The sequence below is a fragment of the Scophthalmus maximus genome, chromosome 16, assembly GCF_022379125.1.
Source record: "Scophthalmus maximus strain ysfricsl-2021 chromosome 16, ASM2237912v1, whole genome shotgun sequence".
Taxonomy (NCBI): domain Eukaryota; kingdom Metazoa; phylum Chordata; class Actinopteri; order Pleuronectiformes; family Scophthalmidae; genus Scophthalmus; species Scophthalmus maximus.
In genome coordinates, this window is record NC_061530.1 from 5,127,221 (window position 1) to 5,153,110 (window position 25,890).

General features: G+C 41.8%; 1 protein-coding gene across 2 annotated transcripts in view; it reads left to right on the forward strand.

Annotated features, from left to right (window-relative positions):
• The window catches only part of ca10a (carbonic anhydrase Xa), a 221,028-nt gene that overhangs the window by 171,902 nt on the left and 23,236 nt on the right, over window positions 1-25,890 (forward strand). For both annotated transcript variants that reach the window (XM_035613561.2, XM_035613562.2), the window contains exon 4: window positions 16,565-16,750. In XM_035613561.2, coding sequence (XP_035469454.1) covers window positions 16,565-16,750 — 186 coding nt within the window. The remainder of the gene's footprint in view (window positions 1-16,564; window positions 16,751-25,890) is intronic.

The window sequence follows — 25,890 nt, forward strand, 5'->3', positions numbered from 1 at the left end:
AGTCTTTGGGTAGGGCCATTTTTAACCTTAGAAATAGCTGCTTCGCTCATATCAAGCCTTGTTAAGGAAGGCCAACCACATGCTGGCTTGGGTGCTCCTCTCACATTATTTGAGAAACAAAGTGAAAAGCATATTCTTCAACCACTCTTATATCGTTCAAAATATTTTCTATTCAAGGAAGTCGAAAATCAGCTTGTCCCTCTTTCTCACTCTCTTTCTCACGATAAAAAATGACTTGGCCTGCATAAAATGGAGGATGTATGCCTTTGTGTGTGTGTGTGTGTGTGTGTGTGTGTGTGTGTGTGTGTGTGTGTGTGTGTGTGTGTGTGTGTGTGTGTGTGTGTTCAGGCTGAGTGTGTGGTAATGATTTAACATTATCCCGCCGTGGTGAGCATCTCTCAGCCACTTTAACAACCTAGTAAGCCTGCAATCCCAGGGGTATGACGGGGGATGTGTGTGTGTGTGTGTGTGTGTGTGTGTGTGTGTGTGTGTGTGTGTGTGTGTGTGTGTGTGTGTGAGTGTGAGTGTGTGAGTGTGTGTGTGCTTCCCAAGTGTTTGTGAATGTGTGCATGCATGCATTTTCTTTCTTTGGAGGGGATTGATCCCGGTGTTATTCACAGAGAGGTTTTAAAGGTTCAAAGCTTGCTCTGGCACTCACTCTGTGCTCTCCCCAAAGACGAGGCATTGATGTTTTACTTTCCGATGCGTTGTTTAGGATTAAAGGTGAAAAAAAAAAGAAAGAGGCAGGGGTGTGCTAAAAACGATGTTATCAGAATGCCAATTCAGTGGAGGAGTGGAGGGAGTTATACCTTAACGGATCTGGGGGGGATAGACAGAGATATAGCTCGATACTGTCTCAAGCACACGTCTTTCCCATTGAATATTGAAGCGTGAATTTGAAGCGAAGCACTTCTGGAGTCTCCAACTTGACAGCGGCGTCCTGCATAATGATGTCATACTGCCTTAAAGAAGTGTGGCACAGGCAGCGGCGGATGCAGCAGGATGAAGAATGCGATGTCACGTGTCTGAGTTACCTTATCTGCGTGGACAACCACCTCTCCCCTTGTTTTACTGGGATCATTTAAATACAGCGGGGCGGGGCGGTGCCGCCTCACAGCTGCTTGTCAATGCTGGATACACTGACAACATCCGTCAGCCTCTGACCAGACAGGCCTAATGACGGCCATCAATTCCCCATTATACATATCTAGGGGTGATTACCTCGATACAACTGCTGCCCCAGCTATCCCCCCTACGACTGACAGTAGCGCTGCTAGTCAACCAGGCTCCGTTGCAGCGGTCGATTAGTGCCAGCTCTCGAGGAAGCTAGGGATGCCACAGGGTATCGATCGAGCATTAGCACGACCGTTAAGAGATATTGACCCTGACCGTCTGGGTTGTGTCCCATGGATCAGTGGTCAGTGGCCTTCGGGTGCTGGAAATACAGTATGACTGGCATATTGATGTCTCAGTCACCTAGCAACAGCCTCACAGCTGCAGGCGTCCATGAGAGCGACGGCATTCCAGACTGTATATCATCACTGGCTGTTACATTAGCACTCACTGACCCATGTTTTTTTTTATCCTGTCTATCAAATTTTTTTATGATTAATGGTTTAAGCACTGATTACAGCTTGTCAAATGAGAATTTGCTTTTAAAAAGACCGCCTCCAGTCACGTTTTAAAGCCTTATTATTTTATTACCTTATAAGGTTGTTATGACTAAAGTCTCAATACTAACGGAGTGACATCATAATTCTTTTCATTTGTGTCTCTCACCTCTTATTTAGTTCAGTAACTACTCTCTGTTTTCTTTTCCATCAACATATATATATCTATGTATATACACAAATGTTCTATACTTGGTTGCAAACTTCATCTATCTGCCCCTTACCTCACGTTTATCAGAGTTTTTTCAGCAAAAATAATCGTGAGTGATTTCCGCATGCCAGAAAACCTTACCAAGGAGCAAACATAAGCTTGAAGCCTCTGCACAGAGCGGAGCTGCAGAGGCTGCTGGTGATTCTCTGTGGATTCGTCATCACGAACGACCCCTCTTACATTACACGCACTAATTTGATCTCATCAAGTAAAATAAAATACAATATTATATATATAAATATATATAAAGTTATCATCTTTTGTAGCATTTGTTTTTCAGACATAACTTGTTGAGTGGTTTGACACTGTTTTCATTTCATGACATAAGCACTAACTTGGCTGTTGCTACTGTACCCACAGCGATGAATAATTAGACTGTTTCAAGGAGCTGAGGATTTTTTTTGCAAATAAAAGCATGAACATGAGTTTTACATACTTTATATACTACTTACATGTAGCATGCTTCATAAGAGTGACTTTTCTGTAGTTTCAGTCTGTAGAGCCACATATATTACTAATATGGTGGTTGTTGTGACAGAATGATGTGTCTGCGTGTGTTACTGCAGCAGTCCAAGGGTTTGTTTTTGGACTGCATTAGTGGTGCAATCAAACGCCTCAAGCCAATTTCAAACAGGGCTAGATTTATGCACCACCAGTCAGTGTATTTTTTTTTTTTTTAAAGAAAAAACCTACCAGATTGTTACTATAACCTGCTGTCTATCCGGGGATTCCAGAAATCCATTTTGGTGATTATTCCTCTCTTCCACTCCTTTTTTTTCTTCTTTTTCTCGTGCAGCCCGGTTCCTGGCGCTGTATTACTCACATTGATCTTGGCTGCAGCACAAAATCCCAGGTAGCTGGGGATGCCAGTCCATGAGAGGCACTGCTGAAAAAGAATCCCTAATCAGGCGCTGGTGAGGAGATAGACTGAGGCGGTGCTAGAATAATAGATTGGCAGAGGAGGTCCACTTATTTGATCATCAGCAAATCTATTTTTTTTTCCTCCATTCTGTGTGGCTCTTCAGAGGGCTTTGACTGTTAATAAACCTCCCCCAGCAATGGGTATGCACTGCACCTACTGCGTGTGCAGAAACATACATTCACATTTAAGTTGGATCTGATATTAAAAAGGAAAAAGTATGATCTCCATCCATCCATCTGCCCATCCATCTTTCCAGTACATACAGTAAGTGAATCCCCTTTGTGAAATTGAACCTTTTACGTTTTTAGATAATATTATGTAATTTGTGTTGAAAGTCTTTTTGCAGGAGTGGGACATAATAACATCAGGACGATGGGAAATTACTTTAGGAAGGAAAAGCTCTTTGGTTTTGAGAGGCAGAAGATATGGACTTGGACTTGAGTCAGACTTAAATGTGGAGACTTGAGACTCACTTGGGCGTTTGTCTTTTGACTTGGAATGTGTTGATATTCTCAAGCTGAAATATTGGAATTGATGTGTTTAGCACCAGACAAGGCATATAACGATGTGTTTGGAACTAGAAGCACAATGTTTCTTGCTAATGAAGTCTCTTAATTTTTTTAAGACAGAATTTGGGACTCAAGAAAGCTAAGAAACAGCAGAAACTTAAGGCACCATGATTAAGCTGATGTACTGACCATCCCCGGACACAAATGTTTTGTAGTCTGGTCTTGGCAAAATAAAAATAAAAATGCTTGTAGAATATTTATGCTCGAAATCATTATTCATTATTCTTTGCTCCTGCTACGTGTTTCCAGTGTTAATGAGTCAAGGACTCTGCAACAAGCCCCTCAACTTCAGTGTCCCCACTTCAGTCGACAACAGGCAAAGTGAAAAAGCTTTTAAAACGATGGATGGCCTCTGCTTTCCTGCCTTCCTCGAGCTCTACCTCCCTTTGTTTCGCTGGTTCGGCTCTAACTCTTTGATTCCACTGTGTTTTGAGCTGTGCATCCCGTGCGTTGTGCAGCATCCCTGAAACCCCGTCTTTCATCTCTCCCCGACTTAGCGCATTCATTTCAGAGGCAGCCGCGCTTCCTTTTTCTCTTGTTCCTTCTTGTCGATAGCCCTAACCTTGCCAGCCTGCTTGCCTTTTTCTGTTGTAGCCCCCGGATGTGAACACCGGCCGTGGATCTGATGCAGATCACGCCGGAACTCACTGTCCACGGTTTCTGCTCCGTCGTAGTGCAGTCCCACTGGCCTCCACTGTCCGGAGGCTTTAAACCAACTCAGATCACAGGGTTTCTTCTGCAATTCAGGGCTTTGAAACACACTCCAGCCACTCGGAAACCGACTCTCTAGTCACTTTCAGTTCACACGCTTTGAAAAGAAGCTGAGGAATAATGATGTGAAAAACCAGGGGTTTAAATTTAGACTTTCTGCTGCCTAAGCCGCATAAAGAGAGCCCCAGGGCAAGGCACAGGGCTTTCCCCTTTTCCAATCCCCAGTGGATCTCTCCTTACCACAAACAAAATGAATAAATCAGAGCCAAGTACCCAGGAGCAGAGTGTCTGTGTGGGCGACCTCCCCTATTTTAAGACACATTATGAGGACACCTTTTTTTTCTTATCCATCTGTTTGATTCAAATTCCGCCCTTACTGTTTTCATACTCATCCCTCCTCTTTCCAGTTTGCCTCTCTATCGTCTCGCTGAATTACACTGCAACAAAAATGATAATGTTATTTCTTCATATGATGTCACGCACTCATGAAGCTCTCCTTCCAAGGTACTTTGCTTCACAAGTTTAATCCCACACAGTGTGACAGTGCAGCATGTCAGCACCATAATCTATTTGGGTTTAATATCCTTCAACCTCAAATGTGTTTGTGAAGTCGCTAAAGTGATTTTCACATCAAAGCCTCTCAAGTTAAATCATTACAATAGTTACTCTAAGGCTTTGTTCGGCTCAAGTGCAAAACACAAATATGGGGCTTTCCACTTGAAAAATGGCCTCTGCAATTTCCCGTACTCGTCGGCTGTTGGAGCAGCTGGAGCTGCGGTATGAATCCAGATCTTCACAGGGAGATAAGACATTGTACTTCAGACAGGCTGACGCACACACACACACACGTTGCTCTGCTTTTTAACCACCCCTCAATGATAAGAGGGCGACGGCAGCTTTTTGCAGTCGCGCACCCTGTCTGAATGCTAATGAGGATGCCACTACAATCAGAGCTGCTAATGGACGAGGATTCTGACACTAATTTAATTTATTCCTGACCTCCTTTCCTCCTCTACCCAGAGAGCACTGGGGTATGTTTGAGGGTTCAAGACTCACACAGGATATCCAAGGCATCACTCATTGCTTGAGGCTGAGTGTGCACACTGAGTCAGAGCTCAAATTTGATTCTGCAACGAAATGCACAGCCATATGCAAGGATTTCCATAGCTCAGGGCATTCTCAAATTTACTTACTTCACAGATGATCAAATCCGATAGCACCCCTAACGCTCTGCACTAAATTGAATTTGTTTGGGCAAATTTGCTGAATTTGCATGGAAAGTTAAAGAGTTTGATGGGAGGCCATACGGATCATATAAGTCTCCCACTAAGTTAGGAAGCAACATTAGAAAACCTATGATTATGAAAAAAACTTTCCTGTCTTGTCCCTGTTCAGCACGCAGACTGTATATTAAGATGGACGAAATGACAGGTCCCCAAAAGTGTCGAAGTGTTCATATGTCTGGTAAGTTTCAATTAGTCATTTGATACTATGAAATCCGAATAAACGTCATGACTGACAGCTGAGAGTGGTCAGGCACATGCATTGGCAGGAACTCGACTGCGGCTCCACTCCGCGATCACTTCTGCAAAGACCTAAAAACCCAAATCATGTTTTACCTGTACATGCAAAATGACAGACCCTCATGCGGGATATTATATTATAATGTACATGTTTGTACAATGGGAGGAAGTGGAGTTGCATCATCAATCTTTATTTACAGTTAATGGTTCAGTCAGTGGTGGAAATAGCATTCAGAATCTTGACAAATGTGTGCCATAAAATACAGACTTTGTTTAGTTTTGAGCAGAGGGAAGTCCACCTGTAACTCTTACTGTAGAAAGTTGAGGAAAGTTCCTTTTTCACCGGGGTAATGATGGGAACCCCAGATTTAAGTGTCTGCACATGCTAATGTTTGTGTGCATTTAACCATCTGTGTTTTTGTACTGATCACACGTATGAGCCTCGCTGCCGCCCGCCACCTCCTTCTTCCCTCTCAGACGTGGCTCGTGAGAAAACAGATGGCGCTGTAAGACTGGTTCCAGAGCATCACTTCAAACATCTTTGCTTAACGCTCGCCTGCGAAGGCTTCCACGAAATCGATCCAGCTCGAGAGCACACAGACCTTTATTCAAATTGAGCGCTCCGAGGCGTCACTACAAATTTACGTCGCAGCAATATAATGTACTAATTCTGATGCATATTTCTATTTTCAAGAGATATGAAGTTGTTTAATTATGGCAACGCTGATGAAGATGATGCTAGGAATAGAAGGCTAGAAAAACCTCATCTTCCTCTCTCAGCGAGACTTCCTCAGAGGAAGGACCAGCATCCGTCAATCTGTGGAAGAGTGTCAGAGTAAAATATGACAGATGGCAGATTGTTTCAGAACAGTTAAGGCTTAGGTTTTGGCTTTTAAACCTGGCATTAAAAAACATTTTGGCAGACTGGATTGCAATCAGACAGCGCTTGACCATAGGATTGTATCGACCCAACCACCTACGGAGGTGCAATAACACAGCTTCACAAATGGCTACAGAGCGATTTGATGTCAGTCAGACCTCAATGTGGACAATAGAGCCACATATTAATACCAGCTGTACATGTAATCCGAATAAAAACGTATATAGATACAATCTGGATACGAGACATCTTAATTCTTGGTGCAAGTTGGTTGTTACTGTACTTATTTAGCAGACAGTTTTATGCAAAGTGATGTACAACTGTGGAACATCACTAAAGCTTCGCTACAATAGAAAACCTTGAAGTAGGTACTAAGTGCTAAATCTGAGATCAGGTAAAGTGCACAGTAAGTGCTAGCTACTGTAGACATGTTAGTGTACTAGAGTTGTTAGGAAACGAGGTGCTCTCAGAAGAGATGAGTCTTCAAGTGGTTGTTGAAGATGAGGGGGAGGCCCCCGCTCTGGCAGCATATGGTTGCTCATTTGACAATCAGGGAAGCACAAACGAATGATCAGATACGACCACAACCAAACACACATTCTACTTTACTCTTAATCTACAGCTCACTATCTGAATCATAATCATGGTGTTTCATTCTTGAAACTGCTCCATAGCATCTGTTAAAATCCCTTCCCTGATTTGCAAAGCTACTTGCATTTAAAGGGTTTCATTAGCCAACTCGTCAGGTTTCCAAAATATTTGAGGGTATTGAATCGATATCAGCTTTTAGACCTAATTTCACTTGTTTCCATTGATTACTGTACACATAGATGCAGAGTCGGGTTGGGGGCCAGAGAAAACCTTTTATCATGATAGGATGTACAAGTTCCATAACTCTCATTCTGAGCACAACAGCCCGTCAATAGCATCAAATATTTATCGTCGTACCTGTCTTCCATCAAAGCTAGTTCCATCAACCTGGCTGCCTTTGCCTGCCTCTGCCCTGAGGTAAGCACTACAATGTCAGAAAAGTGGGAGTAAAGAAAAAGTCTATTATTTTTATTCACCCTCTCGACACTTGTACAGTTCATGACTTTGGCAGAGCAGAGAGAACTTTTAAATTCGGGGAACAAGATGAAATCTCTTGTACCCTGACTGCATTCCAAAAAATAGCCCTTGTCCGCTATTTTGATTGCAGTCATCTGCTCAGACAGAAAAGCTATGACATTACGTGAGCCTTTTGCGTCTTCCCCTTTTTCTACCTTATCAGCTGTTATTTGATTTCCAGCGGTGGTTACAGACAGCTAATCTTGCCGACTGGCTCTGTTCCGAAAGCTAGCACTGTGGCAGGAATGACAAAGAGAGTGATACTCTCTGGAGGAGAGCTGGAAGCCAGCGAAATGGTTTGATAGGACAGGGTAGAATCATTGGCCACTCATCATCAAGCTATTAGATCGGGAAGAAGAGGTGGGGGTCTGGTGTGGAATCCAGCTAAGTTGAAGCGGTTCAGAGCAGTAGCTGGGGTGAAATAGGGAGGACTGCCATCTCATGTCAAATATGACGTATGAGTTAAGCATTTATTTGGTTCAAGGCAGCAGATGTATTCAACATATGTTAAATAGCACTAAAGTATGTTTATAGCAATACAATTTATAATGGTTTAGACGTTAAATCTGAGGCAAAATTTTGAAACTGTTGGTGAAATCCCTGTACCCTGGCAGTCAGGGGCTCACCAAAAATATTCACTCTCGGGACCATGAATGTGTTAAAAATTCTGATCTATTTGATAGCGGTCAAGATAACCCTCGTTAGAACACCAAAATATCCACCTGATGGTGGTTCTCGAGGGAAAGTCAGAATCACAAGCGTCTGATATTCTTTAAGTCTGGACCAAAGTCATGGCACAGCTGACTGACGTCAAATATAATCTACCGTTACTTAATTAAATAAAAATTTGGGGTCACAAATTTCAAATTTTGCTCCCACCCCAATGCAATGTAGGTGAGTGTGCTTATTGTTGTATCGGCGATTGCATGGGAAAGATTTTCTATTAAGAGACAGTGTTCCTATAATTGACAGTTTTCACAGGGTCTGCTCTTTTTACCAGAGGGTAGTTTCATTGATATTGTTTTTGGATAGAGTTGTTACTGTTAATTGTGAGCTTTCGAGGTCTGAACCAGGTTGCTGTTTTCCCCTCCTTACAGGCTTTCGTAAGAGAAATACTCTACGAGATATACTCTACGAGATATACTGTTTGGATGCTCAGTACTTCTGGACATGGTTCAAAAAAATATTTTTGATGCAAGTGAAAGCTTCACACAACATGAAAACTTCTTGGTAACAATTAGGAACTGAACCTGAACTGCCAGAGTTGAAAGAAAGCATGCAAACTCATCCAGCCCTTGATCTTCACAGCCTCGGGCCTTCTGCCAGTTTTACTCGTGTCTTCTTCATGAGGATAAGGGTTTCACGTATATTACATATGGGGCATATCATTTGTATTTTAACGCATCATACAGACTTTCACAAAATTGTGTCAGATCAAGAATCGGGGCAATCACGTTATCAGTGTAAAACATAGGTTCCGTTGGTTCGGAAATGTACCTAGAAACCTCCTTGCCAACAAGAGCTTGATGTATTTGATATGGTCTGCACCCGACTGTGATTGCCATGTTCTCATGAGTCCAAGCAAACCCAGCAAAGGAAGAAACAGCCCCAGGGTTCAAAATAACTGCCTTAAAAAAACCTTAGGTGTAGGACGGCTTTGACCAAATTAAAGAGAGCGGGGGAAAGAAGAGCTACAGACAAAGAGACACTACAACTATCTATACTGATTCTGTCTGATGCTCTGGCAGGTATTTGGTACTTAGTTATCAGAAAATGCCTTCATCTTGATGGCCAGATGTGAGATGGTCCACTGGCTCTCTTAAAATTCAGTTTTCTGGCATATCAGATATCTCAACATGATCACAGACAGAAAGAAAAAGATGGGCTTCCATACTGAGAATGAAATGAATCTGCTTATGGGCACATAGAGGTGCTGAGGATTAAAAATGTAATATAAGCGCTTTCTAAATCCACACGTTCCCCTGACCACTTTCTTTTAATGTGACTAAAGGGGTATGGATGGTCTCCTTTTTTCAGGGAAGCTGTTAAGCTGTCACATTTAAGGAGCCCAAAGCTTCAGCAGCTGTATTTTAAAAAAAACCTTCTTTTCTCAACATCTATTTAGAGAATTACTGAAGGAGAAATGTATTAACTTGTTGCAGTTGGATTCAACGTGTTTGTGGGTTTAGTTTTACTATACTGCCCAATTAAACTCTGGTGAAATTCTACAAACAAATGTGATAATACCGATGTGAACACAGGGAGACTGTCAGAAAAAAATTATTCCTCACATCTTCTTCCTCAGGGCTGATATACAGACCTGTATTGCTGTGGAATTTAAAGGTTTCTGGCTTGAGGGAGCTGTGATCTCCAAATATATTTTATGTTGTTTGATCTTAGATTCTATACTTGCTATGTGGTGATTATGTGAATATGTGGTGTTAATAATTAAGCATAGTCGTGCATAGTTTTGTTATTTCTACCTTGAATATTGCAAGTGCAAACAAGTTGCATTTGAAAACATTGTGCATCACTATACATTTGATCTTTTCATCAAGTTGAAAATGAAATCCACATGTTTGAAACATGCCAACACCATGAGAGTGGTCGAGAGAAGACCAAAAGCACTAACCATTTGTACGATTCATGACAACTCACCCCACTTTCATCACATCAGGTTTTTTTATGCCGCACCTTCAAACGTGACCATGTGGAAAAGCTAGAAGTAATTTTCCTTTCAGACATGGTCTGATAAAATTTCAAGAGTATCTTGGCTTTAATCGCATCATATTTAACAATGTACTTGTATGGTCGGCAATTAACATTATCCAGGGTTTTGTAGAATTGCCCAAAATAATTTGTTCCGTGAAAGGTTTGCCTTGAACAAACTAGAAATGATGTTATTCTTATTAAGTCTCTTGAAAACTATTTCCTAATGCCTTGGTTCTGCGCCGACTCTTTCATCATGAAGCAATACTGGAACTACTGGAACGATTGTGTCCATAACGTCACTGTGCTGCAGCCCACGCAGCCCTGCTTGTATTTAACTTATCACTGACAGTCTATTTTCTACTTCCTTTTCCTCCTGCCTTCCCATGCTATGTACATACATCCCCGCCACCTCTATCCATTCCATCCTGTACACCTGAAGAGGGCACCAGTCGTCTTGATGCCACGATGCTTTCGACATGATTCAGTGCTCACAGCTGCAGGCCTATAGAGAAGATATTAAAGCCCATCTTATGGGTGCTAAAGCATGTGTGCTATTCACAGTTACTGTCTAATATAATGTGTTCACGTACCTTATGACCATTTCCACTAACTATTCATCCCTGCGAGATGGAAAGTACAGTACTCTAAAAGGTTGTTTTTTTGTTTGGTTTTTTCTCAGGTGTAAGATTTTCTTTCAGCTAAAAGCTCTCTTTATTAGCTAATGTAGGCTTTTTTGTAGTTGTTCCACGTAAATAGCGCAGCACTGCAGTCTAATAACTGAACACACACAGTAGTTAGTGGAGACTTCTTGTAACAAGGGGTGAATTACTCTATTGATCCGTGTGCTCAGATAATGATGATGTTGCTTGTGCTTTCTCATTACAAGCATGCTACTGATGCTGTCTATTACCGTACCTGCCCACTACGACCAAGTTTGCCCCAGACCGTTGACAATCTCCTTTATGACTTGTTTACTTTCGCCAAGCTATTATCTCTAATGTGGTAGTGCACCGAGATCATCACTATCTGTTAAGGGGGGACCAGTGTGCAGTGCAATTGTCCTTTTCAGCCCCATCGCTCCTGGAAGCTTCTCGGAACAAATTAAAAGCACATTTGCGCTGCTTGAACAAAATGAGGTGAATTAGAGGGGTTATAAGAGATGCACACGGTCACGTTTGACGTGAGTTACTGAGACAAAGGGTGGGACTTTAGGGTGGGTGTCATCAACATCAGGATTCAATAGCTTTCTAAATCAAGCCGTGTTGCAAGCTACCTCTGTTTCATTGTGTGTTTGATGGGTTGAAGCAACGGCCAGCACACTGTGAGCAAACTGTGGAACCCCCCTACGACAAATGTTGGCTGCAGGCCACAACTTGAACACCACTTACTGAATATCCTTGGAAATATCTTCCAGGAAAGATTGAATCTATCAAATAAAGTTGGAAAAATCAGGACTGAACAACCTACTTGATCATCAAAACAGTGACAGATTTCTAGCAAAAGACTTCAGATATTGTGATCGGGTTCCCAGAGTGCCTACAATTACAGACAATGACAAGGGTGTGTGACCAGATAACCAACACCAGCAGTAGCCTATACTTTCTGGCTTCCATACACTGTTCTTTAAAGTGCCCATATGTTAATTTGAAGGTTTGCTATAATGTAAAAACATAATGTTCAATATACTCTTTATTTTTCTCATACCGTGCCTCAATTATCCTTAATCTAAAGTGCTAATTTTAGCTTTAGGCTAGCCCCCCGAAAGCTAAGTCTTTTTTGTTGGTCAGCCACTTGGAGCATGTGTTGGAAATGTCCCGCCCCTTTCCCAGAGGTGTCCTGATCAGCTGTAGACACAGTAGCAGTAGCCACGGCAACAATGGTTTTGGTCCAGGTTTACCAATTTGAGCCAAACTAGAACAAACCAGCATGTTACTTTGTGACGTAGACACTTTCCTGAAAACATCATGGTCGTGGAGTCTGGACTTTGCAACTTTTACATACACAAAGGAGCCATATGACACACTAAAGAAAGGAGAAAATGCCAAGAGGCTCAGTAATTTCCTGAAACAGCTGGCCACTAGAATTTTTAGCACACATGACTCAAACGGGTCATAGTGCATTTGTTGGGGACTGTTCAGCAGCAGATTAATCCACATTTGCTGTTTCTGGCAGCACAATGTGTGTGTGGGACTGAGTCAAAATAAACTATTATGTGCGTGTTCATGCTGATGAGGGAACATGTCGCCCAGTGCAGCTCACTGATATATTTTTATTAGTTTTCAGACACTCTATATGGTATAGCTCGAAAGGAGCAAAGCCTCATTTCCAGGCCATGTGAAAATTATGAGTCCAGAATTCATATGCTGTTCATGGCATGCCGCCCAAGAGACTGAAGTGCAGCAGAATTGAAGTGTTTCCTAGGTAATCTAGAAGCCATTTGTTGGAACAGCATAATCAGTGTAATATTATAATGTTGAGATATGAGATGAGCACAGCTAAAAGTGTTTTTTTATTGATTGCTGTGCAGCCCGATACAAAAAGCAACACATAGTCCTGTGCTTATCTGACAGGCTGGATTTATTTTTATGAATATAGCACAACAGCTAGTGATTTTCTGAAATAAATGCAGCACAGAGAGAGAAAATATCAACCCCACATCCCGCTTGTAATAATTACTTCTCTGCCCGCCGAAGTGTCGGGACTCCAAAAGAATAATGAGTTGGCAGATTGGAATCTAGTGCCTTTGTTTTGTTTGCAACCTTCCAAATGCATTGACTTTGTCTGGTAATTGTTGCAGCAGAAACATGACAAATGAAGTAAGCAAGTTTTACTCAACTGTACCTCCCACCAGCTGGCTAAACAAGGCTAAATGTGATCTCTTTCTACCCCCTTCTCATTAGATTTCCGCTCTAAAATATGAGAAGCTTTCATTCTCTTCCCAGAAAACTTATTTTTGTGCTCCAGTTTTTGTTTTCCTTCCCCAAATCCCAACTTTTCAAGTCTATCACTTGCATATCTCACATTTCATCATTTACAGCTTCTTCCTCGCTGGCTGCAGCAGAGTTCGTTTCCACCATGATGTTCTCCTCCGTTTTGCTGTTGTGAATACTTCATCCCACTGGCCATGGTTTATCGATCCCACGAGATGAAAGAATTACCAATTAGAAAATGAGCTGCTCTTTTGCTGTACATGCCGCATCTCGGTTTCACTATTGGACAAACACGATTACGCTCCTCTGTTCTGTCATTCCAACCACATTTCACTACCCCCGCCTCCCAGCCAGCCTCAAGCCATTTACCCTGACATGAACAGTCGGCCTGAACAACAGATATTGTCTCAGAAGAAAAAGAACTGTCATCGCGTGCACAGTGTGTACAATGTTTGCTGTGAAACAACAGTGTGAAGATATGAAATGAAGCTTGAGAGACATATTCCAGCTGTTTCTCTGTGTCCACGTATTTTTGTCTACTTTAGTTTTTCACGATTTGGCCTGTAAGTTTCTTGCAAGGAAATAAAGCAAATTTTAATGAAAAGCATCAGAGGGGCAATGCATACGCTGTGTGCATTGTATGCACTCCAATAAGGCAATGCTAACTTTTTTATATTGTCATAATGCTATCTCATAATGATGTCATGTATACCATACAGTGAGGAAGTAGATCATGTCTCTAATGTTATTAGTTACAAAAGTTAATACATTACTTCATCATTTGTAGTAACGTCATGGTGATATCATTCCTACCATCATTTGATCATAAATTTTTTGGATCTAAAAGCTTAAGGTCATGTCTATAGTCCTAAAGGATGGAGAGATACCTACAAAAAAAATCCATTATGGAACTATGCATGATGTCATATTCTGACTTGGACTCTGGCTCTAAAATTTTTTGGAGATGAGTAATATCCCCAAATTTTGGGTGAAAATGCATTATTTATTACACACAAACACACACATACATAGAGGCTAAAAAAAATTCCCTGCTTCTGGCTAAGCCGGCATGTAGGGAAATAATACATACATAGACATGCATACACTGGTATTTTAGAAGATATACATCACTCAGCCACAATATTTAATTGATTGGCTAATATCTGTGGCCTTAGGACTTCTGGTTTCTGTAATAAATCCTTCTTAGCACAACACAGACGCTTGCAATGTGAGGTGAAGAGAGGAAATAGTGTTCCTGTTACAAACTGATCTACTAGAAATGTGTATGTGATCGTTGCAGCCCAGCAAACGTTGAGTTGGTCTCAACATGGCACCAACAGCTCTGTCAAGTCAACCTGGTTGCCCAACCTCAGCCAGTCTCGGCGGTCAACTAAACTAAGAGGCTAAAACAACTGCGTAAAGCTGAGAGAGACTGCAGATCAGTCAGGTCACAGTCATCTGTGGATTCATCTGTGGATTCATTACTAGCAGAGATACGTCACATTACTCACAGTCCCATAAAAACACTGACTGGAGCAATACGTTAATGTCCTTCTTTTTGGGAAATTCAGAAATGGCAGGTATCCACAGATTGTTCAAAGCTGTAGTCTATCAGAGGTTTCCTTGCACTGCTTTATATTTTTTAGCTGATTATTTCACATTGTCTTTCATTACTGTGTTTTTTTCGAATCCACACGTCCCTGACCACTTCTACCGTTCTGGCCTTTCCAGGCATCTCACCTCGTCCCCTAGACTAAATCGAACACACACCTCTCTCCTGCCGCTCCCTCTCTTCTTATCTCCTCTTTGTATTGCCCGCCCCCCTTCTTTCTCTCTCTTCTTTCTCTTTTTCAAAGCATTGATTTTTCAGAACTTCTATGAAATATTTACAATATGTGGGCAGACTTCTTTCTTAGGGAATTTAGAGGAGGGGGTGTGATCATTTTGAAAAGCGAGTGGTAAAGGGGGGGGGGGGGGGGGGGGGGGGGGGAAGCAAGGGGAGTGGAAAGAGGAGAGGAGAGAAAGGGGCAGATAAGAGCGATGGAAGTCCACCATGAGCCTGGGCTTGAATATCAATGCCTCACTTTCAAACAACTCCTGATTATAAATAAATGAACAGCCCTGATAAAGATCGTTATTCAAGCCTTTGTGTAATACCATGTGTGCCCCCTAAAACCTTGCAGTGGATCGTGAGCGTATTCTGGTGATTTCAACCTTTGAACGCAGAGTTCCCCCCCCCCCGTCTCTCCCTGTCCTTCTTCTTTTCACCTGCAGCTCCAAACTCTGCTTTTGTCTGTTGAAGTGCGGTTGCCGTTTACAACATCACCACTCCCTCCTGCTCCGATTGCCGCCTAATTAAATAAAGCCCTCAGGACTGTTCCTGTGTAAGCTCTGTTGATGATCCAGGCTTCAACGAAAAACTTGAACTCCTAATCTGTCAAAAATGCAAGATGACAGCTTCTCCTTATTACCTAAAAACCAAAGCTTGTGCGGCTGAAAGAGACTTCAAAAGAAGCGGATTTTCCTCACTTGTTTTTTTTTTTAAAGGCTTTTTCTAAACAAATGACTGCTCTGTCAAGTCAGCCTGAAGACTCCGATTGTAGAATAGCCTTCAGTTAAGACTTCACAGTACAGAAATCCTTTTGTATTTTTATGATTTAGTTTCCTTGCATAATTTCGGCAGATCTTGTCTGCCTTTATTATTGCACAGATATAAACCTCCACTCAAACGGATTGTTTTGGGATAAACATATTAATTCACACTTTTTGTTTTCTCGCAACAGTTTCTCCCCAAGATTATGTTTATACATGTCTAATATCCAACGGGAAATACCTTTTGAAAGGTGTATAATGCCACATATCAACATAATAAGATTAACGTTTTAAAATATTACTCATACTGAACAAATCAAAGCACAATTTTAATTGGATGTTCAAGTCACATCCCCACAACTTCCCGTGTTACAATTATGTAATACATCCTGGGCTGAGGAAGTATTTTCACTCATCATGATCAAAGATCTATCCAATAGGTTTGTGTCAAACGATTTAATGTATGTCTGCAGACAGTGTTGGATCTCGTACCTGATCAATCGCTTGAAATCCAAAATAATGATGCACCCTCAATTATTACTTTACATTACAGTACATACGCTTTGCTGCTGCAGCCTCACTAGATCACGATGACTAGTAGCTTTAGCTGGCTGAGGGTGGCAAGACTTAAAAAAGTTACTGCCGTGTAACTCACATTACCGAGCCAGTCTACTGACTTCACGACTCTTCTGCACTTGTGCAACTGTGTAAATTCAGCCTCATGTGTTCTTCCGCAGGTGGGAGGTACGATGTACAACACGGGCCGCCACGTCTCTCTGCGACTGGACAAGGAGCATCTGGTTAACATCTCTGGGGGACCAATGACGTACAGCCATCGCCTGGAGGAGATCCGGCTACACTTTGGCAGCGAGGACGGCCAGGGCTCTGAACACCTGCTGAACGGACAAGCCTTCTCCGGAGAGGTGTGTTTGTGCGTGTGTGCGTGTGTGCGTGCGTGCGTGCGTGCGTGCGTGCGATAACTGAAATGGACTTCAATGGAAAGTTATAATGCAACTGGCTGAGATAAACTGCGGTGCACAGATAGTTGAAGCCTGTGCGTACAGGTTCAGTAAAAGGGCCGGACGTGCTGGTATCCACCTTATTCATTTCACAGCAGCAGGACAGAGCTTTGCCATAATGAGTTTCTCAGGCCACATTTTTCAAACGTGTCAGGCTGAAAATGGAAGTACTTCTGATAGTGTTGTTGACTGCCCAAGTCTCCATGGTTACAGACAGGAAAAAACTAAACTCTGAGGTGACAAGAAACTACTTAAAGTTACAGTATCCCTGGTTTGGATTGATATGAGTTTGAAACATAATTGACAGATATATTATAAGTGTCAATTAGGGGTTGACTATAATTATTATTTTTTTCTGGGACAAAAGTGATACCAATTAAGGAGAGCAATAACCAAAAGAAAGGATGTATATATTTGCAGAAAAAATTAAAATATTGTTGTCGAAATGTATCAAATGGGAGAGGGGCTGAGTTGAAGGCAAAGCTCTACCCATAGTTTTGCCACTGATACACCATAGCCTTCAGTGGTGCCAAGCTATTACCCATGATGTGTAGCCAATCAGACATAGCTTGAGAACACAGAGTGATCCCTGTAGACAGGAAGAGGCAGATTCATCAGAGCCAAAGTATGGCAATATTTATATATTGGCCATCGGATGAAAAAAAAGGAAGAAAAATGAAATTTATCGTGAAAATTTGAATATTGGATCTACTGGTCCCGCAGGGTGATAATTAGTGGGCCCTTAGTATTAATGTGACCCATGCAGTTGTTAAAAAAATTTTTTAATGAATTGTCTGCCCTTTGATAAGTCATTTGTATTTGAACTATTCACAGGAAATCACAGGAGATGGTTTTATATTCAGGAGTACTAACGTTTCTATTCATATTGTTTATAAACATTTACATTTGCTAGAAAGGAGTTGCCTGTTTTACACTTGTAGCAGACAGGTCAACATGAAGCAGCTATCATGCGGAGCAAACTCTCAAAGGACTATGCACGATTGTGGTAAACTTATGAGTCACTTACTTTACCTTACATAAATTGCACAACACCTCATTTTTGTTAATTATGCCAGGGGGATAATGCGAAGGTAATATGGTGTTTAGTCAGTCTGTCTGTCCGTCTGGCCGTGTGTCTGCAATCATTTATATTCCGGAGCAGGAATCGAAAACCATTTGCTTTTTTTTTTTCATGAGCCCTAACCCCTTCACAATTATACTAATCAGGTAGTGAATTGGTACATTTTGAGTTTCATGGGAGAAATATTATAACCTTTTGTGGGTGCCGAGGGGCTATGTTATCTCCTGATGTTTCTTTATTCTTTGCCTTTTTAAGGAGTTTTCATGCAGAACCTTTATTTGGCTGTAACAGTCTTGTTTTCCCTGTTTGTACAGGAGGATTTATCTCACAGCATCATCACACATATTTCAAGGGGCCTGCTGGCAACTTTCTTCTTCTTTTGTTGTTTAATGGTAGCTGGCAACAGCTTGTTGGTGCATTAACCTTATAGTGATAGTATCACATTACTTACTACCAGCACCAATAAAAGCGGTGCGGTTTGTAGTGTGGGAGAATTTTGGTAGGTTGAAGACCAACCGGACCACTGCATATTGGATGAGCTGCAGTGGTCGGATGGCACATGCGAGCAGAAGGAGTTGCAGTAGTCCAGGCATGAGATAGAGAGAGCCTGCGCCAGTACCTGTGTCGCCCTCTCAGTGAGGGGCGGACGTATCTTCCTGATGTTGTGGAGGAGGAATATGCAGGAGCAGGTCGTCACTGCGATGTCGCCAGCAAAGGAAAGCTGGTCGTCCAGTGTGATACCCAGGTTCCTTGCAGTTTGAGAAGTTGTCACCACAGAGTTCTCAATGGTGATGGAGAATTTGTTGATGGGAGAAAAGCATCTCAGTCTTGTCCAGATTGAGGTTCAAGTGGTGCGTCGACATCCACTGAGAAATGTCGGCCAGACATTCAGAGATTCCTGCTGCCACTTGGGTTTCAGATTGGGAAAAGGACCAAATGAGTTGGGTGTCATCTGCATAGCTAGGAAAAGCTGTGTGAGTGAATGACAGAGCCTCATGACCTGGTGTATATAGAGAAGAGGATTGGGCCCAGAACAGATCCCTGAGGGACCCCAGTTGTGAGGTTGTAGGGGTTCCGGCACATATCCTCTCCAAGTAACCCTGTAATTTTTTACAAGGTTACCATTAAGTCATTGTAGGAAAGGATTTTTAAAAACATGTCAATGAGTGGAATAAGTTTTTTTTTTCAGAATCTTCCAATATCATGCTTTTCATGTGGTGATATGGTTGTCAGTTACCTCGCAGAACTGACAAAATACACTGAGTTGATAGAAGTCAGTAATTGGAGTTGCATCTCCTTGTGATACCCTTTTAAAATGCAAAAGGTTTCTCCAGATTTGGGTTCAAATTATAGCGGGACCAGTGGGTTCATCAAAAAAAATTATAATTCATAAATCATTGTTATCATTACCAGATGAATTTTGTCATAAATTCGATTGAAATCTCTCCCCAGATAAATATATCCTGTGGCAATGAGGCTATTGTCCATCTGCAAGCAGAACTTAGTATATGAACTGAGCAAGTGCTTGTTGAAAAAAAAGAGTTTCAAGTACCTTTTGATTTTCAAAAGCTTTTCCACACATAAAGGAATCAGATTCCTCCAATCTGCAGAGAATCATGTGATGCTTGAAACAAGGTTTTTCCAAATGATGGCAGCAATTTGCAATTTGCTTTCAGCTGGAACCGAGTTGTCTCGGAGATGACAATTCTTATGCACATGTCTTTTGCTCATGATCACCAAATTCACACGCACGCACGCACGCACACACTCTTGCGAGGAGCCATTTAAAAAGTTGGATGAGTGAAACAATTAGCTCCCCTGGCTTTGATTGTTAAACAAAATCATAAGTCACTCACGCCACCGCATTCCACCACTCCACCACGCCATTATTTGAATAACCACTTTGTGTGGCAACAAAATAATTGCAGTCTTGACAAGCAAATTTATTATAATTAATGATAATCATTTTACCTCCCTCAGTCTGAGAGATGATATTCAAATCGTAATAAAAGCAGTGTTTACTGCATCCTTCAGGGTGGAAAGCCCACATTCGCGCAGACACACACACACACACTACTGAATATCAAGGCTCCCACTAGGGGTACATGTTTGATTTCACCCCTGCTTTCAGTTGCTGATTTTCCCTTTGTGGGTTAACACTGTGTCAGAGTAGTTGTTCAGGGCAAAGCAGAGAAACTCAGAAGAGATTTGCCACTTAAATGTGAAATGTGATGCCACATAGTTGCAACATTGCACTCAGCTTCCCTAAGGCAGGCAACAGAGAGGGGAATGGTTGCGTTGGCAGCAAGTAATTTCCTCTGGGGGGGGGGGGGGGGGGGGGTGGACTGACCATGTGTATGTTTTCAATTACAGAATGTAAATTCCCCCCAGGTTGCTTAAATCCCAGAAAAAATAAAGACATGGCATCAGTGTCCCCAGTGGCATATATACCCTTTGGGGCAACCAGAAGCATTTGGTAGAATTTATTTTGCACTACGTGGGTTGTGTTTACACACACACACACACACACACACACACACACACACACACACACATAATTATGTTGGCTTTCCTGCCAACATAATTGTTGCGTCTGGACATAGTTGCACAGAAAACCCTGAAGAGAATACTCAGGGCTGAAAATCTAATTTACAGGTGACAAAGAGCCACTTAAATATTCCACTTTGAACAATATAGTTTTTGAATGTCAACCACAGCTAAATCCATTGTCCATATTTCCCAGTATCAAAATCTCTGGCATGCTTTTTACAACCACCTCTGTTTCATTTCAAATTATTTTTTTAAAAATCAAGATATTTTTTAAATATTTCATATTTTTTGACTTAGATCTTTATCTTCATCGAATCAGAGCATAATTCCAATTTAAATGGAGAAAAAAAAACGAATTTGTCATCTCATTTTAAAGTTTAGGTTGCACCCACCCTAACCCTTGCAGCAGCATGGGACTGACATTTGGATATTCAACCTGCAATTACTGTAAATAACCAGACTGCTTGGGAGGGTCTTAGCAGGAAGGGAAATCGATAACAATAGAGTTCTGGTTCTATAAATAAGGTTAAAGGGACAGATCTAATCTCGGGCCATTAAAAAAAAGTTAAGTAACAAACCAACTGACAACCTAACAATCTCCACCTAACCAATACAGAACAACAGAGACACATGGGCGACTGTGGCTCAAATGTTAGAGAGGGTCGTCCACTAACCAGAAGGTTGACGGTTTAAGATCCTCCAGTTCCTGTGCCTGTGTTAAGTGTCCTTGGGCAAGACACTTTACCCGCTGTGTATAGAAGCACTGTATGAGTATGTTTGTTTGAATGGGTGGTGGTGACTCATACTGTAAAGCAGTTTGGATGATCAATAAGACTAGATGAGTGCCATATAAATGAAATTAAACCCCCCTTGATGTGACAGGCAGTTGGTACAGCCTGTACCAACTGCCTGTCACAGTGGCCACCATCTGCTTATGTTGGTCACTTCAATTCTTCAGGAAATTCTTATATGACTCATTGCTTGTGAGTGCATGAGTCTGGACAGAACTTTGGCATCGTCATGAAGTCGTGTTTTCCAACCAAGATTGCTGCTGTAAACAAAATTCCTCTAAAGGTTGTTCAGAATGGATTGCTTTTAATAACATATGTATGTACATCTCAAATGACCACAACTTAATCTGAACTTGAAATAAAAATTCATCCAGCAAAAAAAAAAGGTTGGTACAGCCTTATTGGCACTTCCTGTATTTCAGAAGCAAGGAAACCCCCTCAATACTGGTAAAACAGAAAAAAAGTATTATTACAACTGTGTATACACACATTAACTAAATGATGTGTGTGCTACAAGTGGAACTAATGCACTTCCAAAACTTCCAAACTATACCATATGTTTTATGAAAATAATTATCAGTCATCACTCATGTTGTTTGTGCGTAGATGTGCAATATGTGTGTAAAACAAGTCAAGAACTAGAAGGGGACTGGAGATGAGCTCCACAAAGGCTGATCAGCCAATTATCACTATGCATTTATTGAGAAAGGGAAGAAAAAACCACAACTTCTGGATCTTCCCATTTATTTGGATCTGCTCCAAAATTGAATGGGTCCTTCCTTAGGTCATGGCCCAAACCTCCACAAAATTTCATGTTATTCGGTGCTGGTGTTGTTGAGTAATCCTGCTTTAAAAATAGACAGACAAGCAAATGGCAATGAAAACATCATCTCCTTGGTGGAGGTAAATATGTGTAAAAGAGAACAACGATCGCAACATCAGCTGCATTAACACTCAATATGCTGTAGGTGACCAGCAGGATGCAGGAGGGAATAATGCAGATATAACAGCCTGACACTCATGACATTACCGAGTTATGTCTCCGGCAGTTCATTAAATTCCTGCAGTCGTCTGAAGACAGCATGGATTCATGCATTCATGTATTTGCACCCTTCTGATTCGAGAAGTGTCACGCCAGAGCCGTGTGCCCTCACACACGACCTCCCACCAGGCTGTGACTGCGCCACACATTTCAGACCGGATGGTTATAACTCTGTGTGCTGCCTGTCTATACAGGAAAATGTCAGAAACCCCGAGGTTGGTCTTGCTTCATAATCTCCTTTTCAAATTTCCCTTTTCCCCGGTTAATGTTTTATTCTCTGAAATGCATTATGCTGCAAACGCTGCTCTCTCTCTCTCATTCTGCAACATGATGTGGCTCCTTAAAACACAACTAGAATATATTTTTCATGTGATTTTTCGTTGATGTCGTAACATTGAGACTTAAACTACTCAATGGTGCGGATGGTATAGTCTCATTTGATGTGACATCCCGTCAGCCACAGCGCTGGGCCGGGCTGCCTTTATAGAAGCTGTGTAAGCTGAGCGCCACCTCCAGATTCATACAGTTACTCTACAGTTATGGCAGTAATAATACAGTAACTGTTTGTTTGTTTGTCGGGTATTTTGGTTTGTCTGGTTGAGGAACTCCTCCCTGACCTCTGGAACTATACCTATTGTACAAACTTGGTTGACAACAAGTGGTCCAGACTGTTTACATGTCTACACGCAAGGATTGTGTTTAGTGTTTTTCTCCAGCAGAATAACCGGCAGCTCTGCCTCGATGTACGGTAGATCTGCCAAACTGTGGGGGAAACAAGGCCAGCACAGGTTACAAACAAATTCTTTTCTAACATCCCATTCCCTTTCGCCACATTCTCCTTGCTCAAAACAACACTTTTATGAGTGAAATGGCAACCAGAAAACATCCTCCTCCTCATCCTCTGCCTCCTCCCCCGTCAGCCCACCCCAGTCATTCATTGAGCCGCAGCCGCGACTTCAAGGTCCTAATGAGATGTTTCGTAATCGAAAATGCACAAAACTCTCCCTCCCTCTCTCTACCCCCGTCTCTGCGACTCCCTCTCACCCCCATCTGCAGATGAGTGGTGCATGTCCTTGAAACGTGAACAAAGAGAGAAATATTTTCAAACTTTTTAAAGCAAGGCACCGCTCTGAAATGGCAGCCTGTGGGAGGATGTGTGTGTGTGCATTAACACTCAAAAGCTTTGAATCACCACTTAATATCTCCTAACTCACCGTGCCTTTTTCTCTGTCATTTTTCATCTGATTGTGTGTGTGTGTGTGTGTGTGTGTGTGTCCCTCTCACAGGCTACTTGGGGAACCATTTTAAGCTACATACAGGCTAATTGGGCATGACTTGTACAATTGGGGACAAAATGAGTGTCCCTGATTGAGAAATGGCTGAATTTTTGTTTTACATACATTATCTCAAGGCCCTTTACACAGTGAGGCCGAGACCTCACACAGAGAAACCCAACAGTTCCCACAATGCGCAAGCAACTTGATTGACCGTGGAGAGAGAAAAAAAACCTCCCTTTTAACCCAAAGAACCGGACTCAGTTGCAAGCGCAACATCTGCCACGACAGGTTGGGGTGAGGGGAGAGAAATGTGGGAGAGACGAGAGGTGGGTGGAAAGAGGCCAAGAGGAGAGAGAGAGAGAGAGACTGCAGGAACAGTTGTGTATCTATTGTTTTAAGCTCTGTCAGACTGGTTCTTATGATGACAATAATAATAATAGTTTAGTTTAGTTTGAATTTTTAAATTCAAACAAAAAAAAGAAAAAAACAGCCATCACATTAATGTAGCACAATATACTGTCATTCAACAGCACTGCAAACTGCAATCTAGCCGACAGGGTCAGGGGATTTACTGTCCAACTATTGTTTTAGCTTCAACCAGGTAAACTGGCATCTGACTTTATCTTTCAACAACATAAATACAAAACAACGTGCCAGAATATTTGTGGTTATCGCCATAATTTATTCATACATAAATCTCCATATCATGAAACATGCATTTGTCATTATACTTATCCAACATAATCATCATAGAATTACATTATTATAATCTTAAGTTGGCACATATTACGCACAATATACTCTGATGCTGCTGAACACCAATGTGAAAATAGAACCAAATCATCAGCATATATACAAATAACTAATAATGAGATTGCAATAAACACTGTGTGTGCGTGCGTGCATACATGTGTGTGCACCTCTGTATGCAAGTCACTTCCCTGACTAAATATGCATTAGTGTGTTTGTGTGAGAGAGAAACTGATGTACCGTGCATTGGCTGGCTGGTCCCTGGAAGGAAAAACATTCCAGTACCTGGGAACTAAATTATGCAGCATGTGTGTGCGAAGTGTGCTCAGCTCCGCACCCCTGGAGCTGCTGTGTGGTCTAATCTGAAAATGAAACACCATGGTCTTTTAATAAGTGCTAAAATATTCCAAATATTATTCCACCACCAGGTTGGATCGCCTTTTAGGCACCAGGAGAGCACTCAACCATCCTATTATTCTCTTATTTAAAATAGAAAAGAAAAGGGAGAGAGAGAGACGTTTGAGCAGACCCGCCCTTTACAAGTTCCTCTGATTTATACTGGCCTTGAAGTTGAACCTGGAAATTCGGATACCAATGTGTTGAGGTCAATATTGCTTTTCCTTAAATCTGAAAAAAAAAAAAATCCACAGTCATTTTTATGGTGGACCTGAAGTGTAAATCACAACGCCGTTGTGGTTTCTCTTTCGCCGTTGTGTTTTTTCTTTCGGCGTTGTGGTTTCTCTTTCGCCGTTGTGTTTTTTCTTTCGGCGTTGTGGTTTCTCTTTCGCCGTTGTGTTTTTTCTTTCGCCGTTGTGGTTTCTCTTTCGCCGTTGTGTTTTTTCTTTCGGCGTTGTGGTTTTCTCTTTCGCCGTTGTGTTTTTTCTTTCGCCGTTGTGTTTTCTCTGTCAGATTTGTGTTTTTTCTTTCGCCGTTGTGATTTGCACTTCAGGGCCACCCTACATTTTGTTGCCTAAAACAACCAAAACTATGTCTGACAACTTGCAATAAAAAAACTGAAAGAAAAACTACACATAATAAGTTAACAAGGTCCAAAAATAATCTGTGAATGCCGGTCTCCTGAATGAAAGTCCTCTGTTTGACCTATTCATCCACCACAACCTGTGACTTTGCTGCTCTTTCTTCTACCTCGCCTGACTTCCTGCAAGCTGACTGGCGTAAAGGCTTTCTCGCAGAAAGCCTTGAAGGCAAACGTCTCCCATGTGCGCAATGCAAGACGCCCGGGTTAAGGGACCATTCTGCTGAATGATTAAGCAGTTAGAGAATGTTTGGCAGGATAGTAAAGCGTACCAGAGGTGTTTAGATTGATTTCCTTCCGTCCAGAAAGCCACTGCTTTGTGTTCTCTTCCGCCGGCTGTGGCTGTACAGAGTGAAAACATATAGGTGATCCATCACCGGGAAGAATTTCATCTCTTTCATTTTTTTGTCAAAGTTATGTTGAAGTAAGGTCATACAGGGGCTATATTGAAAACACTTGCAACTGATATATTTAAGGACAATAACTTGTGCGGTATCTTACTCTCCAACAGTGGTGG